At 51.0% G+C, this 23322-nt stretch overlaps 10 protein-coding genes across 10 annotated transcripts; 7 read left to right on the forward strand and 3 right to left on the reverse strand.

Moving 5' to 3' along the window:
- Positions 1 to 37: 37 nt before the first annotated feature.
- Positions 38 to 1152, forward strand: BDQ94DRAFT_89865 (SNAP receptor SEC22). The gene is made up of 4 exons (XM_026776803.1): positions 38 to 143; positions 226 to 260; positions 340 to 449; positions 521 to 1152. Exons 1-4 carry the CDS (start codon positions 110 to 112, stop codon positions 945 to 947), a joined length of 606 nt encoding a protein of 201 aa, XP_026630440.1. The 5' UTR covers positions 38 to 109; the 3' UTR covers positions 948 to 1152.
- BDQ94DRAFT_89877 (Elongator subunit IKI1) lies at positions 1153 to 2652 on the reverse strand. Its single transcript, XM_026776804.1, has 3 exons — positions 2450 to 2652; positions 2150 to 2306; positions 1153 to 2088 (listed from the first exon to the last, which is right to left on the reverse strand). The coding sequence occupies exons 1-3, from the start codon at positions 2606 to 2608 to the stop codon at positions 1358 to 1360; spliced, it is 1047 nt and encodes a 348-aa protein (XP_026630441.1). The 5' UTR covers positions 2609 to 2652; the 3' UTR covers positions 1153 to 1357.
- A 643-nt stretch (positions 2653 to 3295) lies between these two features.
- BDQ94DRAFT_136394 (SNUT3/LISCH7 family protein) lies at positions 3296 to 5107 on the forward strand. Its single transcript, XM_026764852.1, has 3 exons — positions 3296 to 3336; positions 3460 to 4316; positions 4375 to 5107. Exons 2-3 carry the CDS (start codon positions 3993 to 3995, stop codon positions 4768 to 4770), a joined length of 720 nt encoding a protein of 239 aa, XP_026630442.1. The 5' UTR covers positions 3296 to 3336; positions 3460 to 3992; the 3' UTR covers positions 4771 to 5107.
- A 34-nt stretch (positions 5108 to 5141) lies between these two features.
- BDQ94DRAFT_136395 (NAD(P)/FAD-dependent oxidoreductase) lies at positions 5142 to 6733 on the forward strand. The gene is made up of 2 exons (XM_026764853.1): positions 5142 to 5256; positions 5345 to 6733. Exons 1-2 carry the CDS (start codon positions 5217 to 5219, stop codon positions 6535 to 6537), a joined length of 1233 nt encoding a protein of 410 aa, XP_026630443.1. The 5' UTR covers positions 5142 to 5216; the 3' UTR covers positions 6538 to 6733.
- Positions 6734 to 6825: 92 nt separating this feature from the next.
- On the forward strand, positions 6826 to 9671 carry cwh41 (mannosyl-oligosaccharide glucosidase; the record flags this gene model as incomplete). Its single annotated transcript, XM_026770590.1, has 7 exons — positions 6826 to 7072; positions 7154 to 7633; positions 7699 to 7856; positions 7908 to 7953; positions 8012 to 8390; positions 8453 to 9362; positions 9423 to 9671. The coding sequence occupies 7 exons, from the start codon at positions 6826 to 6828 to the stop codon at positions 9669 to 9671; spliced, it is 2469 nt and encodes an 822-aa protein (XP_026630444.1).
- Positions 9672 to 9831: 160 nt separating this feature from the next.
- Positions 9832 to 10590, reverse strand: BDQ94DRAFT_166617 (MMtag domain-containing protein; the record flags this gene model as incomplete). Its single annotated transcript, XM_026770591.1, has 3 exons — positions 9832 to 10176; positions 10226 to 10490; positions 10553 to 10590. 3 exons carry the CDS (start codon positions 10588 to 10590, stop codon positions 9832 to 9834), a joined length of 648 nt encoding a protein of 215 aa, XP_026630445.1.
- Positions 10591 to 11108: 518 nt separating this feature from the next.
- On the forward strand, positions 11109 to 13963 carry BDQ94DRAFT_166618 (uncharacterized protein; the record flags this gene model as incomplete). The annotated part of the gene is made up of 6 exons (XM_026770592.1): positions 11109 to 11204; positions 11288 to 11295; positions 11357 to 11405; positions 11464 to 12278; positions 12335 to 13104; positions 13182 to 13963. The coding sequence occupies 6 exons, from the start codon at positions 11109 to 11111 to the stop codon at positions 13961 to 13963; spliced, it is 2520 nt and encodes an 839-aa protein (XP_026630446.1).
- Positions 13964 to 14675: 712 nt separating this feature from the next.
- BDQ94DRAFT_89925 (RBR-type E3 ubiquitin transferase) lies at positions 14676 to 16749 on the reverse strand. Its single transcript, XM_026776805.1, has one exon. It carries the CDS (start codon positions 16595 to 16597, stop codon positions 14765 to 14767), a length of 1833 nt encoding a protein of 610 aa, XP_026630447.1. The 5' UTR covers positions 16598 to 16749; the 3' UTR covers positions 14676 to 14764.
- An 856-nt stretch (positions 16750 to 17605) lies between these two features.
- On the forward strand, positions 17606 to 19225 carry BDQ94DRAFT_136406 (phosphatase PAP2 family protein). Its single transcript, XM_026764854.1, has 3 exons — positions 17606 to 17961; positions 18054 to 18243; positions 18311 to 19225. The coding sequence occupies exons 1-3, from the start codon at positions 17914 to 17916 to the stop codon at positions 18775 to 18777; spliced, it is 705 nt and encodes a 234-aa protein (XP_026630448.1). The 5' UTR covers positions 17606 to 17913; the 3' UTR covers positions 18778 to 19225.
- A 180-nt stretch (positions 19226 to 19405) lies between these two features.
- On the forward strand, positions 19406 to 23322 carry BDQ94DRAFT_182753 (FAR11/STRIP family protein). The gene is made up of 5 exons (XM_026774229.1): positions 19406 to 21624; positions 21676 to 21788; positions 21846 to 22018; positions 22071 to 22200; positions 22251 to 23322. Exons 1-5 carry the CDS (start codon positions 19666 to 19668, stop codon positions 23077 to 23079), a joined length of 3204 nt encoding a protein of 1067 aa, XP_026630449.1. The 5' UTR covers positions 19406 to 19665; the 3' UTR covers positions 23080 to 23322.

Below are 23322 nucleotides of genomic sequence, written 5' to 3' on the forward strand. Positions count from 1 at the left end.
CGGGCCTGGATTGGAGATCTGGACAATACCCCGAGGTCACCAACCTACCACTGCGTCGACAGAAGGAGTGCTCAAGTAGGTGATAGGACGGAAATTAAGTATCGCCACGATGGTTAGGTCAACACAGATTGCCAGAATTGATGGTAAGATGCTGTCCGGAGCTTGTTCAGGGGGAACAGAGTGAGGGGTGAGCCAAGTGTGCCGTTTACTGATGTTACGAGACAGGCTTGATGCTGGCGGCATCGGTGGATGATGAGCAGGTTAGTTTGGTTCAGGGCGCATTCACTGCTCTATTGTTGCTTGATAACTGACAATGGGATTCCTGGTGTTCTTCTCTAGGCTGAAGTGGAGCTCTCTGAGATCAAGTCTCAGGCTAAGATGATCTTTCGCCGATTGAATCGCAATTCGGCGCCGCAAGCCAGTATTGAGTCCGGTCAATTTAATCTACAGTATGTCTGACATTTTGGATTTTGTACGACGCAAAAACTAGTCAGTGCAGTTGGCTAACGACCGGTGTTAGCTATCTTATCAAGGATGATATCTGCTTCCTTTGCATATGCGATCACTCCTATCCGCGCAAGCTTGCATTCACCTATCTAGCCGATCTCGCAACCGAGTTCACTACGACGTATTCCCCGACACAGTATCAATCTCCGACTCTGCGCCCATATGCCTTTGTGGAATTCGACACTTTCATTCAGCGCACCAAAAAGCTCTACCAGGATAGCCGCGCATCGCAAAATCTCGACCGTCTTAATGATGAGCTCCGGGACGTGACGAAAGTGATGACCAAGAACATCGAGGACCTTCTATACAGAGGCGATAGCTTGGAGAGGATGGGCGAATTGTCGGGCCGTCTACGGGAAGACAGCAAGAAGTACAGAAAGGCCGCGGTACGGATCAACTGGGAGTTGTTGGTCAAGCAGGTAGGTTCAATGTTGATGTGACGGCAGACTTGACGCTAACCTGTCGCAGTACGGACCTGTCGCAGGTGTTGGGTTTATCTTCCTTTTCCTCATTTGGTGGCGCTTCTTTTAATTGCGGGCAAAAGCGGCTCCGAAACTCGATACCCGCTAATATGATTGTATGCATAGATAATGTCTCTGGTGGTTGCAGGACACCATCCCCCTAAGCCCAGGACTTAATCAGCTCTAACAAAAATCTGGTAGAGCTGTTGGAGTGTATAGCTTAAGTCGTCGCATAGTTGTAAGAGCATGAACAGCGGCTCCGCATCATTTGATCGCGCATGGCCCGTATCGCATAAGGATGGTGCTATAAAGGACGTCGCAGTCCGTCAAGTGGTGTCTTGTGGCGTATATGAAGGGGCTGTCTGGTGATGAAGACGAGGTAAATATATCTAGATTTCATCTTCCTCTTCGTCAAAATCATCCTCTTCTCCCATGTCGTATAAGATGCGTCCTCCTTCACCCGGACCGTCACCCTGCTGGGCATCGAAGTACGGCAGCACCACACCCTCTCGCTCTCGTCTCTGTCTTTCCGTAAGGCGCAATTCGAATGTTGATTCGGGCTCTTCTTCGCCTGCACCGGCGTCCGGCTCCTGCGGCGGGCGGTACAAGGGATGGTCGTCCAGCAACGTCACAATCTCCTTCACGTATTGGGGAGGGTAACGAGAAGCGGGAGGAAGGAAGTACCATTCCAAGACGCCGCGACCACTCTTTCTGCGGTGCTCCAGCTCGAGTACAATCCCCTCTGATGAGTCTTGACCACTCGGTCTGTCCAGTCGGCCAAGGAGCACACCATCCTGCTCTTCTTCAAGACCAAAGACAGGCGCGGCCAAACTCCGATCGCGTGCCGCTTTCTGCGCGAGAATATGCGAAAATGAATGGAGTGTGATGATTGTAGTAGCGAGGTATGTCAGCATTGAGAGGGGCGAGGGTGCGTAGGGCGAGAGAGCAGGTGGGCTGGGAACATCCTGATGAAAGTTTACCACGAGCGACACCTCCACCTTCGGAGCTGTGGGATTAGGCGGAATCAGGAAGGAGCTTAGAAATTGTGATACATGGAACTGAGGATCATCCTTTTTTGAGTGTAGAAGCGGGTTGATGGCGTCAACGATGATGAGTCTCCCTTGGATACATTAGCCAATTCACGGATGAAGCTCGGCGGAAGAAGCTTGGGATAGGCATACTTCGGGTAGGGCTATTCGATGAGACATTTTGGTAAGCAGCGCCAACTGCTTTCAGGATCTCTAAAGGACTCTTCCGGCGAGCGGGAATGAATGCATCGACGCCCTCCGGGGGTTTCAATGTTTCAAAGGCAAGGAGGGTTACATGGGTCCTGGAAAGCTGTTGCGACGACAGTTAGCCACGTCGGCAAGCAATGACGGAACAGGCACTTAATGACACGAGGGCCATTGTTCAGCTGCCTCGTGGCCGACTTTCAACTGTGCAAACAGCCCTCCAATTCTCAGAGCAAACAGCATGCCTACCTTTGCACGCCGAATGTATTCTTTGGTCAATGGGGTCGCGGGCTGCTCTAGTGAGTCCAAGACCAAGGTAAGCGGTGATGCGGTATCTCTCAGGCTAAGAAGCTTTGAGATCAAGAGCAGATTATGCGTCTGTCGGTGAGAAGTGCTTGCGGGCGCCATAATTGAAGTCAAGTAAGGGCGACGTGCAGCGGAGGATCGGGAATGGGAAATTTGAAGAAAATCGGAATCGGTTCGGCACAGAAGATTGCGGGGTCCAGGAATCGAGCTATGGAGGGGTTCGCTCAGCTCGGGGCGCCCAAGATTTCCAATGAGCGATCTCGCTTGCGTTTAAGCTCATGCTGTCGGCCCACCCGCATGATGTACTACTATTCGGAGAATTAAAGAGTTCAATTGTCAAGTGTATCACAAGGGATGCAATTCTTACTGTCTGAAAGAAGTAGTATGTTTGCACCAGATCTTCAACCTGATACAGTTTGAGGATCAAAAGCACTGTGACTTTATTTTGAGGTTAAAAAGTAAACACATGCCATCATACTGCAAATAGCGCATAAATCACAAGTGATAAAGTAGATAACATCTCTTCCATACCCATAGATGCTATTGTAGACACTTTCATGAGCTCATTGAATATGACATTTGTTTATGCATTGAGATGATGGGATCTGTACCAATCTACTACACTTGATCCTGTGTAGACTACGGAGTATGTGTGTGTCAGATGCCAGTCAATCACTAGTCACAAAAACTACTGCAATGGTAAATTACTACTACTTAGTAGTTAGTATCGGAATAAGGCCTTATGAGGCTTTTGCCAGGGTCTCAAACTGGAAATATACTTCACTGGACGGCTGAGCTGGCTCGAATGGGAACATGCTGACAATTGACATCTGTCTCAGCCATCAGAAAGGTATGTCATGAAGGGATTACCATAAAATAACACTAAAAATTTAAATTAAACCCTTACGCGAGGCTGCCAAACTGAGACTCTACCAACGAACAACTGGACCTACATGGGAATTTGGTTATCGCATATCTCCGGCAACGATAAGGTGGCCGCATCAGTTCCCGGAACAACTTGATTGTATGTCACAATTTCGCTTACTCCCACCATATGAGTGTGAAATTCGCCAGTCTATAATATATCATAGCAATGACCGATAACAGATGATTCATTTATCCCCCTGCTTATCCAGTGAATAGCCTGGGTCGTAGATCGGCAGTGGTTCAAGCCCATCTGGCTAGCCGCGCAGTAGGTCGAAACCGGCTACCGTAATAATCTTCACGCCTTCAATCTCGGGACCTGACTTACGGAGCACTTTTCTCATTCTCAGTCAAGACTACAACCACTACGTGGCGCGCTTATCTCTATCAATTGACATTGAAAAGTAGAGGAAGAAGAGTAATGGACTAATTACTTTGGATATCTCCTTAGCAGCCGCCATATCCCCCATCCCCCTTCCCTTTGAACCGCTCCTGCGGATTCACACGTGCACGAAGAAAACAACACTCCAACACAACGACTCTCACAGACACCGTCTCCAAGATGACGGAACCACCAGCGAAACGTGCTCGCCGAGTCGATAGCTCAGCTATGTGGGACCAAGATGACCGGAGGACACGTTCACCCGAATTAGAACCAGATTATACCAGAAGCCCTCGACGGGACCATGTTGCGAAAGATGATGGACGACGCGATGGACCTCGTGATGATCGGAGATACCGTTCTCGCTCCAGGGACCGGAGAGACAGGAGGCGAGATAGAAGCCGGTCGAGGGATCGCCGCGACCGCGACCGCAGAGACAGAGACGGACGGGGAATGAGGGATAGGGAAAGAAGTGTCAGTCGGGATAGGCACTATGATAGACGCGGTATGTCGGAGATAAGAACCCAAACTTTTCAAACTACGGATGCTAACAACGCATGAAGGCTATCCTTCAAAAGGGGACAGGTACAGGTCGCGATCACCTATTCCGAACGGCAACAGGGACCGGTCGCGGACGCCGCCACCTCGCGGACCCCGGAGCGACCGCAGGCACGACCGCAGGGACCATAGAGGACAGACAAACGGTGCTACGGATGCGAAGTCAGGAGGGAACCGGTTCAAAGACGAAATGGAGGTGGACAGTGACGGAGCTGTTGGAGAAGACGATGTCGAGGAAATGATGCGCCGCAGCATGGGATTCACGAAATTCAGGAGCACGAAGAATACCAAGGTCCCCGGGAACGACATTTACGGAGTCCGCAAGGAGAAGAAGACGGAGTACAGACAGTACATGAATCGTGTCGGAGGATTCAACAGACCTCTCAGTCCCTCGAGGTGACCAAGGCCTTCTGTCTCCCGGCTACCTTCAAGATATTATCGGTCGCCTCTTGCTCACATCCTCAACTTTGCACTTTCGACTTATTCCACACTTCTAAATGTTCTTTCTCTGTTGGGGCGATATCAGTTTTCATGCATGGCTGGAGTCAAGATCTATGGAGGGATTTTTCTTTTGTTGTCGCTCGACTTTTTTCAAGCAAATAAGATACCTTTCAAAGCCTGTCTATACCCTTGCATTGGTTCTTAGTAGATCGAATCAAGGCAGATGTAATATAATTAAGACTTATCAGGACGCTCGGCACATGACCTCTGTGACGTATGCCCCTCTTTTAAAAGGCTTGCTTCCGACACCAACTCGACTCCCCGGCATCACATCAAGCCCCTCGTCATCTCATCACCGTGGCTCCTCTGAAAGCTCTGGCGTCTAGAATTGCGCCATACCACAAGATGCCGACCTCTGGTGAACGCCGTGAAATTGTGATCGTTGGTACGTGTGCGCCGCATGCGCATCAATCTACTTATCTTTATCTACCCCGCACAGCTCGGAAGATGCGTGCTAATGGCTCTTCCTTAAGGTGGTGGTATCATTGGATGCTGCTCAGCCTATTACTTGACCAGACATCCTTCTTTTGATCCCTCACGGCATTCGGTGACTTTGATCGAAGCATCCGACATTGCAGGAGGGGCGTCGGGCAAAGCAGGAGGCCTTCTGGCATTGTGGGCTTACCCGAGCAATATCGTCCCACTGAGCTACAAGTTGCATGCGGACTTGGCTAAAGAGCATAATGGCAAGGAGAGATGGGGTTATCGAGAAGTCAATTGTGGGCAGCTCATGGCGAAGGGCCGTCCTCTCAGTGACAAGAAAGATACCGGCGCAGGAGCAAGCGGGAGCTCGGTGTCGCTACAGAAGCGGAGCGCCGATGCTATGGGAAAATTGAAAGCTGCAAAGTTCCCCAAAGATCTAGACTGGTTTGAGCCCGAGTCTGTGAGAAGCTACACAAGCATGAGCGATCCCGGAGAGACTGCACAGGTTCATCCTTATCTCTTTACGACTTCTATCGCTAAGCTTGCCGAAGAGAAGGGCGCAAAGATTATTCTGGGTTCGGTTACTGGCATCGACTATTCCGGAGATGCTGTCCAGTCAGTGACATATACCGATAAGAAGACGGCCGAATCGCACAGCATCTCAGCAACAGACGTTGTTGTTGCTGCCGGTCCTTGGACGAGGTCGGTCTTGCCAGAAGCCCCTATCACGGCAACTCGCGCACATAGTGTTGTTATCCGGCCAGTTGAGCCAGTCAGCGCATACACTCTTTTCACCAGCATTGATCTCCCGGCCAACTTCGATCCTACGAAGCCTTCTCGGCCTGATGAGGCAGCGCCAGAGATTTACGCTCGCCCAGACAACACGGTCTATGCATGTGGTGAAGGCGACCACGTCGTTCCACTTCCGAAAACCAGCGCAGATGTTGAAGTGGACCAAGTGCGATGCCAGGACATTATCAACCAGGTCGGCAGCATCTCTGATCGACTCCGTGATGGCGAGGTCTTAGCCCGACAGGCTTGTTACTTGCCTAATGTGGCTGCTGCACGCGGAGGTCCATTGATTGGCCATACTGGCACCAAGGGATTATACCTTGCTGCTGGTCATACTTGCTGGGGCATACAGAACGCGCCGGGTACTGGCAAGCTGATCAGCGAATTCGTTTTCGATGGTGCAGCTAAGAGCGCGAAGATCAATTCTCTGGATCCGAGGAATTTTCTTTAAGAATAGAAGGCTGTAGATAGCATTCTGCACAGCAAATGCATTAATTGCAGGTAGATTTATAGTTCTCTCTAGCAGGAGCTTATTGCAGGCTGCAGGACCCATTGTCGGGAGGTGGAGCTTGGGCCACGTAATTTGCGGAGCGGAGGCCGGCCGCTCCAGCAGATGCCAGATAGTAACAACGACGCGCATTTCAATGAACTGAACCGCATCGGTCTCAATTTGTCCCCTCCATGATCGTCCTCAGTCTCTGAGGTTTGAATTGAGTTCTGGATGCTTTCGATATAGAAAATGCATCTTTCTAAGATATCCGCAATCTTGACGCCGGTACTCAATGCCGCTGCGGTACTCTCCAGTCAAGCTCCGGCCGATGATCTCTCCGTTCTGAGCAGCGAGGTAGCCAGAGCCAACAACCAGTCTTTGCTATGGGGCCCATATAAACCAAACCTCTACTTTGGGGTTCGCCCTCGCATCCCGAACAGCCTGTTTGCAGGATTGATGTGGGCGAAGGTGGACAATTATGCCACGGCGCAACAGAGTATGTGTCCGGAACAAGCAGACCGGTCTCTTCCCTCCAACAATTGTATCCGCCCAACTTATGACTGACGGTGTTCATAAGACTTTAGACATACCTGCGAGCAAAATGAAGGCATGGCTGGCTATGGCTGGGATGAGTACGACATCCGGAAGGGTGGCCGCCAGACAATCCATGATGCCGGAAACTCCCTTGATCTGACGATCGATTTCGTGAAGGTCCCCGGTGGACAACATGGAGGCAGCTGGGCTGCTCGCGTGAAGGGTGTTCCGCGCGGTGATGCTGATCCTGATCAACCTACAAGTGTTCTTTTCTATGCGGGCTTGGAGGGACTTGGCAACCTGGGCGTTGAGGGCGAACCTGAGGATCCTCGCGGCTTTACGGGTGATGTTAAACTGGGTGGCTTTACGACGGATCTCGGCGATTTCTCGATCGATGTTACTTCTGGCCCTGAGAGCAACGAGTATCCGGAGCACGGTCACCCAACATATGACGAGAAGCCCCTGGACCGTACCTTGGTGTCGAGTCTGACCATGCACCCAGAGCAGCTCTGGCAGACTAAAGGTTCGGCTCCATTGCTGGATATTACAATCTCTCCTTCAGGATAATGACGCTAACTTCATGTGCAGTTATCATGTTTACGCAGATGAAGAAAGAGGTCGACGAAATGGTCGAAAAGTATGGATCAGAGAACCCTCCCCCTCCCTACCAGCTCTTCACCATCAAGAATGAGCCCGGTGATGGTAACATGCACCTTGTGCAGAAGGTTTTCAAGGGCTCTTTCGAGGTATTTCGCGCAAATTCACCCCACCTATGAAATGATACTTACCATTGCTAGTTCGATATTCTTTTCTCTTCTGCATCTTCTCCGCAGCCTATGACTTGTGAGATATTTTGCCCTCGACCTAGATATTCAACCTAGACTAACGAATGTGTCGATAGCTGAGCTTCTTACCGAGCAGATCTCAAGCGCCTCTCTTGAGTTCTCCGAACGGTTCGAAAGCGTTCACCCCCCGCAAGCGCCATTTGATACTGCGGAATACACCGAATTTTCCAAGTCCATGCTCTCGAACCTTGTCGGTGGAATTGGATTCTTCCACGGAACAGATATCGTTGATCGTTCGGCCGCACCGGAGTATGACGAGGAGAATGAAGGCTTCTGGGAAGAAACTGCCGAGGCTAGGGGTCGGGCACAGCCCATCCTTGAGGGTCCGAAGGATCTCTTCACTTGCGTTCCCTCTCGCCCATTCTTCCCTAGAGGATTTCTCTGGGATGAAGGTTTCCACCTGATTCCAGTTATCGATTGGGATACAGACCTCGCGTAAGTTTCCGGAATCCAGAGTCTGGCACAGCATTACTTATAGATTGACTAACTCCAACAAGACTTGAGATCGTCAAGAGCTGGCTTAGTTTAATGGATGAGGATGGTTGGATTGCCAGAGAGCAGATTCTTGGATCCGAGGCTCGCAGCAAGGTTCCTCCCGAGTTCACGATCCAATACCCTCATTATGCCAATCCTCCGACGCTTTTCATCATTCTGGAGGCTTTCATCGATAAGCTGGAAGCGAAGAAGAACGCCTCGATGCAGACATACGCTGATTCTGGGGTCACTGACAACCTCCGCTCTATTTTCGTCGACCAACCTGAGTTGGGTGAAGCATTTATCCGCTCAATCTACCCGTTGCTCAAGAAGCATTACTACTGGTACAGAAGCACCCAGAAAGGTGACATCAAGTCCTATGACCGTGAGGCATATTCTACTAGGGAAGCCTACCGCTGGCGTGGACGCTCGATCCAGCATATCCTGACGTCTGGATTGGATGATTATCCTCGGCCTCAACCTCCCCACCCCGGTGAGCTGCACGTCGACCTTATGAGCTGGATGGGCATGATGACTCGTGCTCTTCGTCGTATTGCGGTGACCATTGGGGAGACAGAGGACGCTGAGGTGTTCAAGACCTACGAAACCGCCATCGAGAGAAACATCGATGATCTTCACTGGGATGACGACGCTCGTACTTACTGCGATGCGACTATCGATGAATATGAGGAGCATGTCCACGTTTGCCACAAGGGTTATATCTCCATCTTCCCCTTCCTCACTGGCATGCTGGGCCCGGATAGCCCCCGCTTGAAGGCCATTTTGGATTTGATTGGTGACCCGGAGGAGCTCTGGAGCGACTATGGTATTCGCAGCTTGAGCAAGAAGGACCAATTCTACGGCACCGCTGAGAACTACTGGAGAAGCCCCATCTGGGTTAACATCAACTACTTGGTGCTTAAGAACCTCTACGTAAGTAGCTATCTGCTCTAGACAAGACCCCTCGCAATAATGCTGACCTTCTCATTTTAGGATATTGCGATCGTTTCCGGCCCTCACAAGGAACAGGCTCGTGAGCTGTATTCCAACCTGCGCAAGAACTTGGTTGAGAATGTCTTCCAGGAGTGGAAGAAGACCGGATTTGCCTGGGAGCAATATAACCCCGAAACCGGAAGCGGACAGCGGACCCAACACTTCACCGGCTGGACCAGTATGGTGGTGAAGATGATGTCCATGCCCGATCTGCCCGCCAGCGAGCAGAAGGGCCATGATGAGCTGTAGCCCCATGTAGGAGAAGTATGTATGGCATAGTTTAGATATCCTGGAGTATCATCAAAGTCTGTACAATGTTAAATCCCGAACGCCGAGAATATCATGCAAATCAAGGAATGGCGACTCTAATTTCAGCGTCGTCGATGATGGTCGGGAGAATCCCTTTCTCTCAGGTGAGTGCGATGACGGTCCTCTCGCTGCCTCCTATGATCATCACGTCTCCGGTCTCTACTTCTCGACCGTGATCGCGAGCGTCTTCTTCTGTGGTCGCGATCGCGATCATGATCACGATCACGCGACCTACTTCTAGATCTGTGGCGATGACTGCGATGACGTCGCTCGCGCTCCTCACCGTGCCTGCGATGCCTGCGCTCTCGTTCCCTGTCCCTGTCCCTATCCCTATCTCTGTCGCCTGGGCGGTCTCGCTTTCGGTCCCTCCCGGGGCTTCGACTACGGCCGCTGCGTCGGGACGAGCCATATCCAATGCCCTTTCCTTCTTTCTCATCGCCATCTTCTGTAGCATCCTGTATTGTCCTTTGCCCCTCTTTGTCCCCTAGAGGCACCAAGTTGGCATTGTCTGACGCCTTAGGTGGTATAGGAAGACCTAAAGCTCGTGCCATCGCTTCTTCCTCAGCTTCCTTGACGCGCTGTTTCTCCTCACGCTCCTTTCTGGCCTGATCTTCGTCATCACCGTCCCCCTTTGCATACCACATTAAATCCTTTCCCTGTTGCCAGCGTCCGACAGGGGCCATTACCGAGTGGCCGAGATAGTTCTCGCGGTGCGCGGAATCTTTGACATCGGACCATTTGAAATCACCGCGGCCGCCACTGGAAGTGACAGTTAGTTTAGGATATCATCTCACCAGGGTAGGTATAATTGGGGAACTGACCGGCTGCCCTCTTTCCGAACACCTGCGACGAGATCCATTTTGAGGGTTAACCCAACGGGAAGCAGTGGTTTAAACACGTCGGAAAAGAATCCAGGATGAATCGGGGAAGTGAAGCTGAAGCTCCCGGAGAACCACCGGTGGCACGTGCGCAGTCTTGTGCCTAAGGCAGCCAGGACGGGCTGAAAGTGACCTCATATCAGCCCGGCTGTGTTGAGGCAGTCCGATTTGTGATGGCATCTACCCGGAGATGAGATTCCTGAGCAGGATCTTCTAGATCGCTTACTCTTGTGGTATGTGCCTTCGCCAGACTCACGAGTTCCGCCGCAGCTTTGGACAACAAACCCGGCCATCGTTCGACTCCATGTGATGTCACCGAGATTGTATTCCCTCCAGAACTGCCCCTCGACGCCTGTGTATGTCGGTCATCTTGCCGCCTTCACTTCCCCCGATCCGTACACCTCGAACGTGAGTGGTTGATCGTCGGAAATATACTTCGGCGCACTTTGTCCTTGTATCCAACCCATATCCTCCCGTTAGCGACTGCCAGGCTGCCAACATGGCGTTCAGTAGCGATGCTGGTAAGCTGCCAAAAGTGCGGCCTCGAGAAGGTCTACAGCTTCGGCCTTTGAATGTCGAGAAAGGGTCCAAAAGAGTATGTAGCTACCCCTCTTCTACCGTCATGAAAGCTACTTTAGTGTGCAAATCGACTTACAGGCATGCTGACCTCCCACCAAGTACTCTTCGTATGTTTCTGCTGCCATGATCCGAAACGCTGTCTGTTAGCGATGCTGAACGAAACTGCAGCGCAGATGATACCTTCCCTCCTCAGACCGCCACTTGGAGGAATAACTTGGTACTTTTTTGCTGCCTTTCTTGTGCTACCTGAGTGCCATGCGCTAATTTTGCTGAAGATGGCGCTTTCCCAGCGCCGAAACTTATTGTTCGTCGCTTACAGTCACCAAATCTATGTCTGGGAGCCATCAGGGTCGTTTCAGACGCTGGGAAACAAGCCCGAGATGATAATAACCCCCGTAATGAAGGTTCCCCATGCTAGCGGCTATATTGCACCAGCTTCGCCACACGCGATCAACAACCTCCTTGTGGATGATCTAGGTCGAGATGAAGTCCTATTACTTGTTACTGATTCCGGCAACGTTTGTGGGTATCGAGTCGAGGCCATCTTCTCTGCCTTGAAGCGAGCGGCAGAGAATAAGGAAGAGCGCCCCCTCGATGGATCCCAGGTGGATCCATTCTTTGTGGAATTTGTTCAAGCTAGTGCCTGGGGCCTGGCTATCCATAAATTCGCCCGCCTCATTGCAGTGAGCGCGAATACGGGCCTCATAACCGTTTTTGCCTTTGCACTCGTGAACCCCACTTCGGAAAGCAGTAGCTCGAGCTATCACCCAGAAGACGATGATGATATGATCGATTACGGCCAAACCTGGCTGGAGGTCAGGACCAAGGACCAGTTCAATCAGCTGCGACATCTGATGCCGGACAGACACCGCACACGAAATGTTAAGCTGACTTATACTGGTCATTACGCTAATATCCCTTCCGTTGGTTTCTTGAATTGCGATCTCGATCCTAACGGCAATTGGATGGTCAGCACAGACATCGATAATAGGCTCCTTGTATGGCGGGTATGGGATAGTCTTGGCCCTTTCAACGTAAATCACTTCAATGATGTCTCTTTCAAGTTCTTCCCGGAGACCCTACGTAACGAGTACGGTTTTATCCCCAGCTTGAGCACTAGGACTCGAACCACTGACCAGGTGATAGTGAACGTGGCTGGTCTGTGATTGCCCTCGACCCGCGGACCTTCCATCGTGTTAAGTCTACTGAAGAAGCTTGTGGCGGCCCACCCAATCGCCGGGTAAAGGGCGGCCGGACTGTTTACGACCTAACGAGAGCGAACAGTCGGATACCGAACGCTTCACAGATATACAACTTCTTCCCACCTGCAGTGAAGATCGAGTCAGAGGAACCTGTTTTGCCCGACATATTTGGAGCCGACTGTTGCATTAGCAGACGAAACGGCCCATCCCAGGCCGCTTTTGCTGACGGCTCATCAGCGGCACTTCGTCGGAATCCAAGCGATGGCGCATTGGCAGAGTTTCTTGATGCCAACGGATCGTCCACGATCACGGGAAATGTTCGTCCTTTCGACTTTGCTGATACGTTCAGCCACCGAGCCGTCAACGGGTCTGTATATGGCGACAACTTGAGCCGCGACGGCTCTGATGTGGATGTGGGAGCGCATAATGCAGCAGGTAATGGCCATTACCAGCCACTAGACCGCACAGTTCAAAGAATTGACGCTCTTCATCCAGGCCCTGGCCCCTTGACCACACCAGAATTCCTTCAATTCGCACTTCTTGAGGCTCTTGGTGGCGAAGCACCCGGTACCGAATTCTATGAGGACGAAATAGATTATTACCTGGCTGGAGGCACTTACAGTTCCGATCATGAGCTGGATAATGCCGACAGTAGTTCCTCCTATAATAGCGATATGTCAGCAGCTGGGCCTGTTTCATACCCATTACTTGACGGTGAGTTGATTACCCTCAAAGCCCTACCCCCTGTAGACATTGTCATGTTGATAACATTTCGGTTACGAATTCAGCAGGTTCCCGATTTCCCATCCTACACTTCTCACAAACAGACATCCGTTTGATACCCCATCCATTCGCGAATTACGCCACAGTCGTCTGCGGCGACCCTTTACGACAACCCCTTACCCACCCCATTGTCTCCATCCGAGCCTGCGATCGCTTCAACATGGTTAAATATGTCCCAGAACATGGCATCGTGATTGCCGCCTCCCAAAAAGGCCGCGCAGCCGTTATAGCCCTCACGGAATCTGAAGCAACCGGCCTATCATTCCGAGTTGATTGGATTGTACCGTTCGAGAGTCAAGAAAAATACGGCGACCGTCCTCTCGTCCCCATCTTGGGAATGAGCGTCAGTCCCATCCAAGGTTTCGAGATCCCGCCGGACGTGCCTTATATTCCCCGCGACGTCAAGCCCGACGACCTCGCTTTCCAATTCAAGTACCTGAGTCATGACGAACCCAACTCCTCTCTATCAAGCAGCGTCATGCTGCAACAGAGTTCCTTCAATGAAGAGATCAACGATTCAGAAATCGATCCCAGTGAAACTACCACTGCCGATGACGACAGCCCCCAACCACCCCCGCTCAGCTTGCCAGAATGCCACGCCCGCGCAAGCAGTGCCTATCAGCCCGAGGAGAGTTGGCGCGGCTGGAACCCATCGCGCCATTACCGGCTAATGCTCATGTACGCGGACCATACCATCATGAGTTATGAGTTCTGGTACAAGTGGAATACTACGGATGCCGGTCCAAATGGCCAGGATCTCGACGAGGAAGATGATATCCTCCTTGTATAGGTTCTTTATTTGTGCCACAAAAAGCAAAATTATGATAGATTTAGGATAGTGTGATGAAAAGTACTGGGGCGTGAGCGTGAGGGTGCGAGCCATTGATCTCCTCTTCCTCGCATTGCATATATGAAAAAGGGCGTTTTTGGAGCGTATTGTTGTTGTCACTGAAACTTTTAAGCACAGCGCTTTGACCGTGGATTCCAAACCAAGAAGTTCGTTCCAAGGTGCTAGGGTCTCTTTCTAAGACTGGGTTACTCGATCGCTCTTATTTCTCTCTGTTATTTAGTTTCTCTTATTTCGGGATCTGAGGCCCCTCACCTTTTCTATTTCCGTGGTCTCAATGGACATACTTTTGACTCCGATATGTGTTGTTTATACGGATGTATGGTTTACTTTACCCTATTTTGTAATCGAAATGCAAGGTTTCGATCGGGAAGAAAATGGAAAAGCGAGTATTAAATAGACGTTGCTTTCTTTTTGAAACAGAAAAACATATCATGATATACATGCCAAAGAAGATCAACATGGCTTAATTTGAACTTTGGATGTTGGATGCAGTGTGATGCAAAGAGAAAAAAAAAAGGAATATGTCCAAAACCAATGAACATTTTCGCTAATGCAAGATGCATGCATAGTCATAGTCGTCAAGGTCATAGTTAGAGATGAATGGCAAGCTTCGCAAAACGTACATGAGTCGTGTCGTGATACGGTATATCCATGAAGAAACAAGTATAGATACCAAAAGGGGGGTGAGGTGTGGTAGGAGGTTCCAATATATTTAGATCCGTGGAAGTGATGGGGCCATTGCTAGAAATCATCATCTAGCTCGTCACTGTCCCATTCGTCTTCCCGGTCATTCAGGACCAGGTCCAGAAACCTCTGGAGTCCCGGGCGTCTGACTCGGGGAGGCTCGCCATCTGGACGACGGCGGACCTCGGCCATTGCTCGTGCTTGAGCTTGTCTTTCAGCTGCGGCTGCTCGACCTGCGGCGTCGAGATCATTGGCGTTGTTCCCACGATGGCGATTACCTCCGGCTGCGCCGTTGTTGACTCTTGGAGGGACCGGAGCAGGAGGTGGAGGTCGTCTGCCGAGTTCCCAAGCAACGAGGTCCTCGTCATCGCTGCCATCGTCGAAGTCCAGCAGTTCGTCGGGTACACGATGCAAGGCTGCGGCTCCATCGGGATTGATCCCATCGCCACCTTCCAGATCCCACAGTCGATTGAAACATCCACTGTTGATGTCGTTGAAATGGCGGTAAGGGTTGTCTTCGCAGAGCCAACTAGAGCAGAGATAGCAGAAGTGGGTGTCGCATTTGAAACATATCATATGGTTGCAACCCATTTGCTTCTGGCATGGAGCATCGCATGTCGGACATGCCGAGGTGTACATACGCAGATACTCTTCCGTTGCTTTCTCCTCGGCCGAAAGCTCTGCTTCGCGGCGAGGGAAGCACCGTACGAGTTCGCCATGCCAGCCCTTCTTGCAAACACAACAGAAGGCATAGTTGCAATCTTCGCAGATGGCGACACGCTCGGACATTGGTGGCAGCTGAGCCTCCTCCCCTAGGGGATCGAACACGGGTCCCTCTTCATCTTCGTCATCTTCGTCATCGAGGTCATCTGTCATTGGATCAACAGGCTTGGGGTGTCTCTTGGATCGTGCGGCTCCTTGACACCACTGCCGTGGGCAATACACAGTCGACTTGTCCGCCTCGAGCTTCTTCTTCCGTTTCAGAAAAACGTAACGCTGCACTGTCTCTTGTTCTAACGGGATCTGGAGAAGCTCGCTGGGGCTCAGGGTTCGATCTTGCTTTTTGCGTTTCTTCGGACGGGCGTCGGTGGGAGAGGCACCGTTTGATTCTTTACCACAACCAGGAGCCAAACACTTGACACCTTCGACGTCGCCTTCCGTTATACAAGAGTTGTAGAAGTCTTGGAGACATGGCACGCAGAAGACATGCCCACAAAGTACGAGTCGGTGGCAAATCGTGCCCTTCTTGGGTTCGAGACAGACTCCACACTCAAAGGTCTCCTCCTCGAACCTTTCCCGTTCGGCTTTGTTGTTGAAGTCTAGCAATGCGATCTTTAACTCACGGGGAAGTTGAACTTCGCCACCGGATATGTCACCAACCCCAAAAGCTGACTCCCCAAGTTGCTGAAGATGGTCAATATATGTGTATACCACGAGGTCCTTGCCACATTCCTCCCAAAGACGTTTTCCGTCATCCAAAAGACCTGACAATATAGAAGGTGGCAACCACGGAGGGTTTGTTTCAAGCCTGAAAATGGGCGCTTCTTCGGAAGGGTAACCTTGGGGCAGCTCGATTTCGAGGCAGATGGGAGGAAGATGTGAGAGTGTATGACTATCGCGATTGAGGCTAGCGGAGTTATGGTCACCTGTCTTAAAAGGAAAGCCAGGATCGTTGGCATCAACCGACGTGGGAGGAGTTAGGACGGCGGGGAACTCTGTCTCGGATTGTTGCTGGAAGCAGACACGCAGGGGAACAGATGGTTTAACCGGTAGGGTGAGGGATGCTTTGAATGGCGAGGACGGATCTATCTTGATCTCGGGGTAGATGGCAGCAATGGATGATAACTCCACCGAGCGCTCATCTTCTGGAAGCGAGTCCAACTCTGTCATGGTGGACGCAAGCCGCCGCAGTGTAAGGAGTGAATAAATAGCCTTGAAATTTCCCAGTTGATCGACGCAAATAGCAAGACGTGTTGGGTGGCAAGGAAGGCCTTGCGGCGAAGCGAGGCCGAAACGGTATGGCCGCAGTATACCCCGGGTAGTGTCACTGTTCCGATCTCTCTATTGTATTCATTCCTCTGGGGAGGCAATCGAAGTGAAAAGAGAGGTTAAGGGCGGTGAGGGAGAGGTGGTTAAGGGCAAAGAATTAAGAATAACTAGTCCATGGATCAGCATCTAGCCAGAGGGGATAGTTTTATCAATCAGGAAGTTCGGTGGCGGAGATCCGGAGGGAGGGTGCACCTTTCAGGTACGGCCGATAGTTGCGGACCAGGCAATAGTCATGGAGGCAGTGGAGCCGATAGACGAACACAGGAGGGGAGAAGGGTCGGGCGAGACTGAAGGAGACAGGAAGCAGCAGTGTCTATTCTAGTAGTGGTTTGTAGTACAGATATACAGGAGGTGAGGCAATCAGAACGAGGCTTTGGGGGGAAGTGCGTCATGATTTGATGACCCGAGATAGATAAGAGAGGATTAGCAGCAGCGCAGCAGCAGCAGTAGTTGAACAAGATGGAAGAAGATGGTTGCAAACACTAAAGAGCTGGCTGGGACCGAACAGGAGAAGAAGGGAAAGACATGTTTGTGTGTGGGAAAAAAAGATGGGATGGGCATCAAGCACGGGATTTGCTGCCCAGTTTGGTCATCATTTTCCAATGTGAAAATGATGGAAAATTAATGAAAATGGAATGAAACGAAATGAAATGTTCTCGATTGTTCGTTATTTTTTTGGTGACTCGACAGCCTTGTCAGCCTGAGGCCAACCCCGATCTTCCCCTCCCCCTCATTCCTCTCGCCGCTTTTAGTTCTGCCATGTTCCCCCAAGGCGGTGTCGGGACTGCGACTCAAAAAGCGGCGATGCCACCATCCGCAGGGACTCGTGACCTTCTCTCCTGGGAAGGATGATGATATCGCCTAGACTGGTCACAATCAGACGTCTGCCATCCTAATTCTAGAAAGAAGTTCAACCCGATCAACCTGCAGGACCATCCTAGAATTTCAACATCTGTCTACCCCGAATAGATCTCTCACCCGTTATGTCTGTGTGCCAGTCTTTCTGATTCGGTTTAGCCCGTTCTGCCAGCTGGTATTGTAATTCTGGGTAGCTTCTGGTTCCTTGTCCACCCGCCATCTGCTAGCTCCCAGCAAGACTATATAAAGAGAAACATCACTCAATCATTGTTTTTGAACTTGACCCCGAGTTCCACAAAATGGCTGATATACCATTGGCATCCTTGTCTTTGACTCATGTCCACTACGTAAGTCTCCTTTGCCAATGCTCCTGAATAGTCAAAGTAGCCCGGATCTCAACGCCGGACCGTCGCTGACCAAGACTATCAAACGGAAATAGGACCCCAATGATCCAATTTCCTTTCTTTCTGCCTGGCTTGCCTTAGTGCCACAAGCGCTATGCGTGAGCTATGCTACCCTGATCTGGGCTTCAAGAGAAGCTGAGGTAGTCTTGATGTTTGCGGGTCAGATGGGTTGCGAGGCACTGAATTTTGTGCTCAAGCGCATCGTCAAAGAGGAGAGGCCAAAACGTAGGTATTTCTTTGCAGATGTTTTGCTTTCCGACACGAAATGGATGGAGCTAACGACTCTCTAAAGAAATGCTGGGTAAAGGCTATGGCATGCCATCTTCTCATGCCCAGTTCATGGCCTATCTCGCCGTCTATGCATCACTCTTCCTCATCTACCGACACAGCCCGAGCTTATCGCAGTCGGGTGCGGCCCTTCACTTCTGGATGCGAGTATTGATTTCCTTGGTGCTGTGTCTCGGTGCTGGTGCAGTAGCCGTTAGCCGCATTTACCTGAATTACCACACCCCCAAGCAGGTCCTGGCCGGGTGTGGCGCAGGTATGATCTGTGCGTTCGCTTGGTTCTTCATCACCGGGCTACTCAGGTCACAGGGATGGATTGATTGGGTTTTGAATCTGGAGGTTGTTCAATTCTTTCGTGTGAGAGATTTGGTTGTGAACGAAGATCTCGCCGAGGCCGGATGGCAACGCTGGGAGGCCAAGCAAAAACTGAAGCGGAAGGGGGCCGGAGGTCAGGCATCGTCGAAAACCGAATAGTGCGATTCGATGACATTGAAGCGCAAGCTCGTATATCCGCCGTCCTCTGTGATACCCATAGATTTCACTGCCTATGATTGATAAATGCATACAAGGCCTGGGAAGTGAAAGTCCCTCGGCTTGGTTCGATCCTGGCTGGAGTTACAGATTTGCCTACTATGATAGGCTTCATTTATCTACGAGTATGAGGTAAACTTGGCGATTAGTCCTTCCTTAATTGCTTTGTTGAAGATGAAGATTTTAGTAATATAAATGTTCTGGTGGTACTACCGATTGGAACATGCAGCTTCGCCTGAGGATATATATTGCAACAAGACGGGGACTACTAGAACTGCCAGCAGTACTGTCGGAGTAGTAGTAAGAGTACTAAGTGCTTGGGAATGTGACCTTGGATAGAGCTAGAAAGGGTTGGAGCAATAGATTAACGTCTGGATCTCCTATGTTCATGAAATTGGCTTTCAATTGTTTTAGCAGATCTTCTTGAGATTTCCCCCTTGATCTCCTTGGTCTCTACTATGGAAGGAAGATCCACTTCGAGGGGCGTTCCTCGCACGTGACCACCAGCTCCCGCGGATCGACGGCTTCCCCGAAACTCCTCGCGTGGTCATCGTCTATTCACAAAGACAGCGGAGAGAGCTGCCTCAGAACCGCCATAAAAGACACCATGTGTCCTTTTCTTGAGTAAATAACCATGTTGGTTGATCTCTGACCTTCTCTCTCCCGCCACGCTTTGTCGATTGGATTTTAACTTTCTCTTTTAACTTCTTCCGGGCTCACCCCCTGTTCACTTCCAATTGATACCCTCGATTTTGTTTCTGAACATCCTTCATAATTTTTTTTTATGATCCCTTCATCTCTAGAATTTTATTGTCTCATATTTACACAAACATGGATGATGCATCGGAGCCTGCGGAAAGTGCCATGCAGGAGCATCATTTCGTCAAAGCAGACGAAGTCGACCAGACTGGAACGGATATCAGTACCGTTTCCGATGACCAGTTGATGGAGGAGGTAGCTGAGGGATTACGTCAGGAGCAGTCACAGCAGAACGTATCTACTGCGCCTAATGAAGCACCAGTAGAGATTCACAGAGCACCAAAACGCCCGGAGCTGCGTCGGGATGCTGCTGCCCCACCACCCCCTCTACAGCCACCGCCTCCAGCACCGGTTCAGCAGAATGTGGAAAGACCATCTGATTCATTGAGTCTCGCTCAGCTAAAGCAGCTGGTCCAGGAGATGCCCAAGGTTGAGCAGCCTGCGTATGCTTTCGAGTATGCCGACTCCCAACCATTCGCCGAGGAAGTCGAGGAATGGTTCCAGTACAGCGAGTTCGACAGAGTCATGCTCATTGGCATGAAGTCATCATTTGAACATAGATGGAATTGTTTCTGCGAAGACCAGTCTATGGATAATGTCCCGCAGTCCTGGATTACCGCTTCTTATGAATTACGAAAGACCTTTATGAACCAGCTTATTAATAACTTAGGTGACCGTGCGGTTCTTGTCCGAATTGAGGCCTTGGAGGCCATATGCTATGCTTTGACTGGTGTCTGGGGCCTGACGGCCGGTCGAGTTGTGGATGAGCTCCCGGAGGGCCGTCCTCAGCCAGGTGCAGAGGCTCCCGAGAGCCGGTCACTCCAGATCAAATGGATTGAGCAGAATGTTTCCCTGCTTCAAGAATGCTCGGGTTTCCAGCCACTGATGAACTGCCTGTGCTGTGTCTTTGAGAGGCATCGCAGTTCAACCGCACTGGACGCGGACAGTGCTGGGCAAGAGGGCGCCAACCCTGCATATGTTGCTGCTTTGGAGAGAGAAGCAAACCTGGTGTTGACGGCTTTCTATTTGTCTGTGGAGGTTGGCCGCACGCAAGATGCTCTTGATCCCCAGAATGCCCCTCTAAGAGAGACTCTTATGAGTCTGGAGCCAAATTTACTTGTATTTCTGGTGGAGATCATTGCGCGGTTGCGTTGGGACGACTCTGCCAATGTTCCGCTGACCAGAGTCATTCTTCTGTTTTGGAAGTCTTTGCTTCTTTTCTTCGGAGGCAGTAACAAATTGAAGGAGGCCAAGGAAGCACTAGAGCCGTCCCTCGAGGCAAGGAAAAACACCTCCAATAGAAGGACACCTTTCCTCACTGCCTCACCTCTGGATTACCACACTTTTCGACAGGAGATCACGTCCAAGTATCCTGCATATAACCCGCCACCTCCCGTGGTCCCCCTAGAGCTAGAAAATAATTCGATTCTTCCACCGCTCCCGCAACATCCCAGCAGGATGAGCTCTTCTGCGGGCCCCTTCTCTGGGGTTGGCCCTTCCGTGGCGGGTGGTGGTAGTGGTTCAATCATCCATCACCCGGTTCACATCGCTACCCCAGCACCCTCTCCCCCACCGTCACCCATTGGACCAGGAGGAAAAGCGGGAAAGAAGCAAAACTACCAGACAAACCAAAACTTTCCTTTCATGTACCCTCCTCTAGACGATTCGAGTAACGACCTTGGAGGCAAGGGCACTACAGAGCTGCAAGATAATCTTGTGGGGAAGAAGTGGCAGGGTAGTGATGTTCCGGCATCCATCATCGAGGCTGGGAGGCTGTTCTCAACACATGTCAAGATGACAAGGGCAATGCGACAACTGTGGGAAGAGCGAGAGCGTTTTATGAAATACGACCGCGGCTGGTATCCTGATGAAAGCCAGCCTCTTTTGAACGAGAACGCCGTTGGTGGACTGGCAGATGAGCTGCAGGATTTGAATGTCTCCGAGAAAAGACCGAGTACTGACAGCTCACCGGAGGAGGAAACGGACAATGCGGACATCCAGCGACGCCTGGATGCCGTTGAATCGTTCTATGTGAGTTTGCGTGGCGCCCTAGGTGACGGAACATTTACTTACGGCTCGCAGAGACAAGCACTAGTGCATCTACAGTCTATAACGATTGTCTTTCTGAAGATAATTCTGACGAACGTCAGCGCCATGGTGAGCCAGGCCAACGGACAAGCTGCGCAGGCCATGGGGTATGTGATACACCTGTAATTGCCATTGTCTAGCGTTTACTGATGCCTCATTCCCAGTGATGGTTATGGATCGGTGATCAATGGGTTCCCAGCCAATCATGCCAACGGGCATATTGATCTCAATTCCGAGGCTGCCATCGACGAGCTCGACAATATCCGGCTCCGGGAAATCACCGGCAAAGCGATTTCTGGCTCTCTGCTACTGCTTGTCAAGTGGTTCAAGAGATCTCGTAAGCTACCCCGGCCTGAATGTGTTGGGAAGGAAGTACTGATAAGCCCTAGATATTCTGAAATTTGAGTATATGACGCAGTTGCTACTCGACTCCAACTACCTGCCTTTGATTTTGAAGATGTTTGCCCACCAGGATGTGGACCAGGCAGTAGCGCAGAAGAACGATCGCGAGGAATTGGGGTAGGTGCTCTTTCGTGATATAGCCGCTTAGATGTACTGACGAAAATAAGATTTTTCCGATTCTGCCATCTACACTCGAACCAGCCGCCGGAATCGACAACCGACCTGGACGAAGACTCCTCGCCTAGTGACGACGAGGCTGTCCCTCCGCCCATCACCCGACATCGCCAGGACACAGGCAATTCAGTACGCGGCGTTTCGCCCGAAGTACATGTTCCTGAATTCATGGAAGGGCCTCATCGTCCCGAAGTTGACGAGCTAGGATATCCTACAGCACCCCCACCTAAAGAGCCGATTACTGTGTTCTCATTCCGCAACTTCTTTTCGGCGATCAATTACCTCCACATCATGCAGAAGATCACTCGCGACAAAGCCCATCGATGCCTTCTCCTGGTGCAATACAAGTCGAGCACTATCCTTCGCAAGGGGCTTAAGATCCCCGACCCCCACCTACGGTTCTATACCCTCAAGCTCTTCAAATCGCAGGTGCCATACTGTGGACGCAAATGGCGCCAGAGTAACATGCGGGTGATCACGGCGATCTACCTGTACTGCCGACCGGAGCTCCGCGACGACTGGCTATCTGGCGGAGACATTGACTCGGAGGTGGAAGAAGCGCTGCCACTGGAACAGGCACTGCGCGGACTGACGCACTGGTGGCACCTGCGCCGGTACAAGGACGTGATGGGAGGCGAAGAAGGCGCATCCATGATGGAAGAAGAGCGAGATTTCTTCGTGCGGGAGCTCGAGGCAATGGGATGGGGTATGGCAGGCGAGGAGTCCTTCGGAGGCAGCGAGGACGCTGAAATGGGCGGGCCTTTGATGAACGGGACGGGGACCGAATGGGACGGAGCTCCACTGCAAATGGAAGGATGGTAATCCTATCACCACAACCTACGAAATTAGGAGACTTGGTACATACGATAGATGTTAACGCTATGTTATGAATGAACAATACCCCAATGCAAAACACTCTCTTTGTACATCGCCCTGATATTGGAAATCCATCTTAGCATTCGAAATGTTTTGAATGGATGGACGGACCATCCTTATCGATAAGCAACCCAGTGGACCCCACGTGACCAATCACTGCGGCAACTTTTTTTCTGCGGCAGAAATCAT

The sequence above is a fragment of the Aspergillus welwitschiae genome (genome assembly GCF_003344945.1).
Source record: "Aspergillus welwitschiae strain CBS 139.54b unplaced genomic scaffold BDQ94scaffold_4, whole genome shotgun sequence".
Lineage (NCBI taxonomy): Eukaryota > Fungi > Ascomycota > Eurotiomycetes > Eurotiales > Aspergillaceae > Aspergillus > Aspergillus welwitschiae.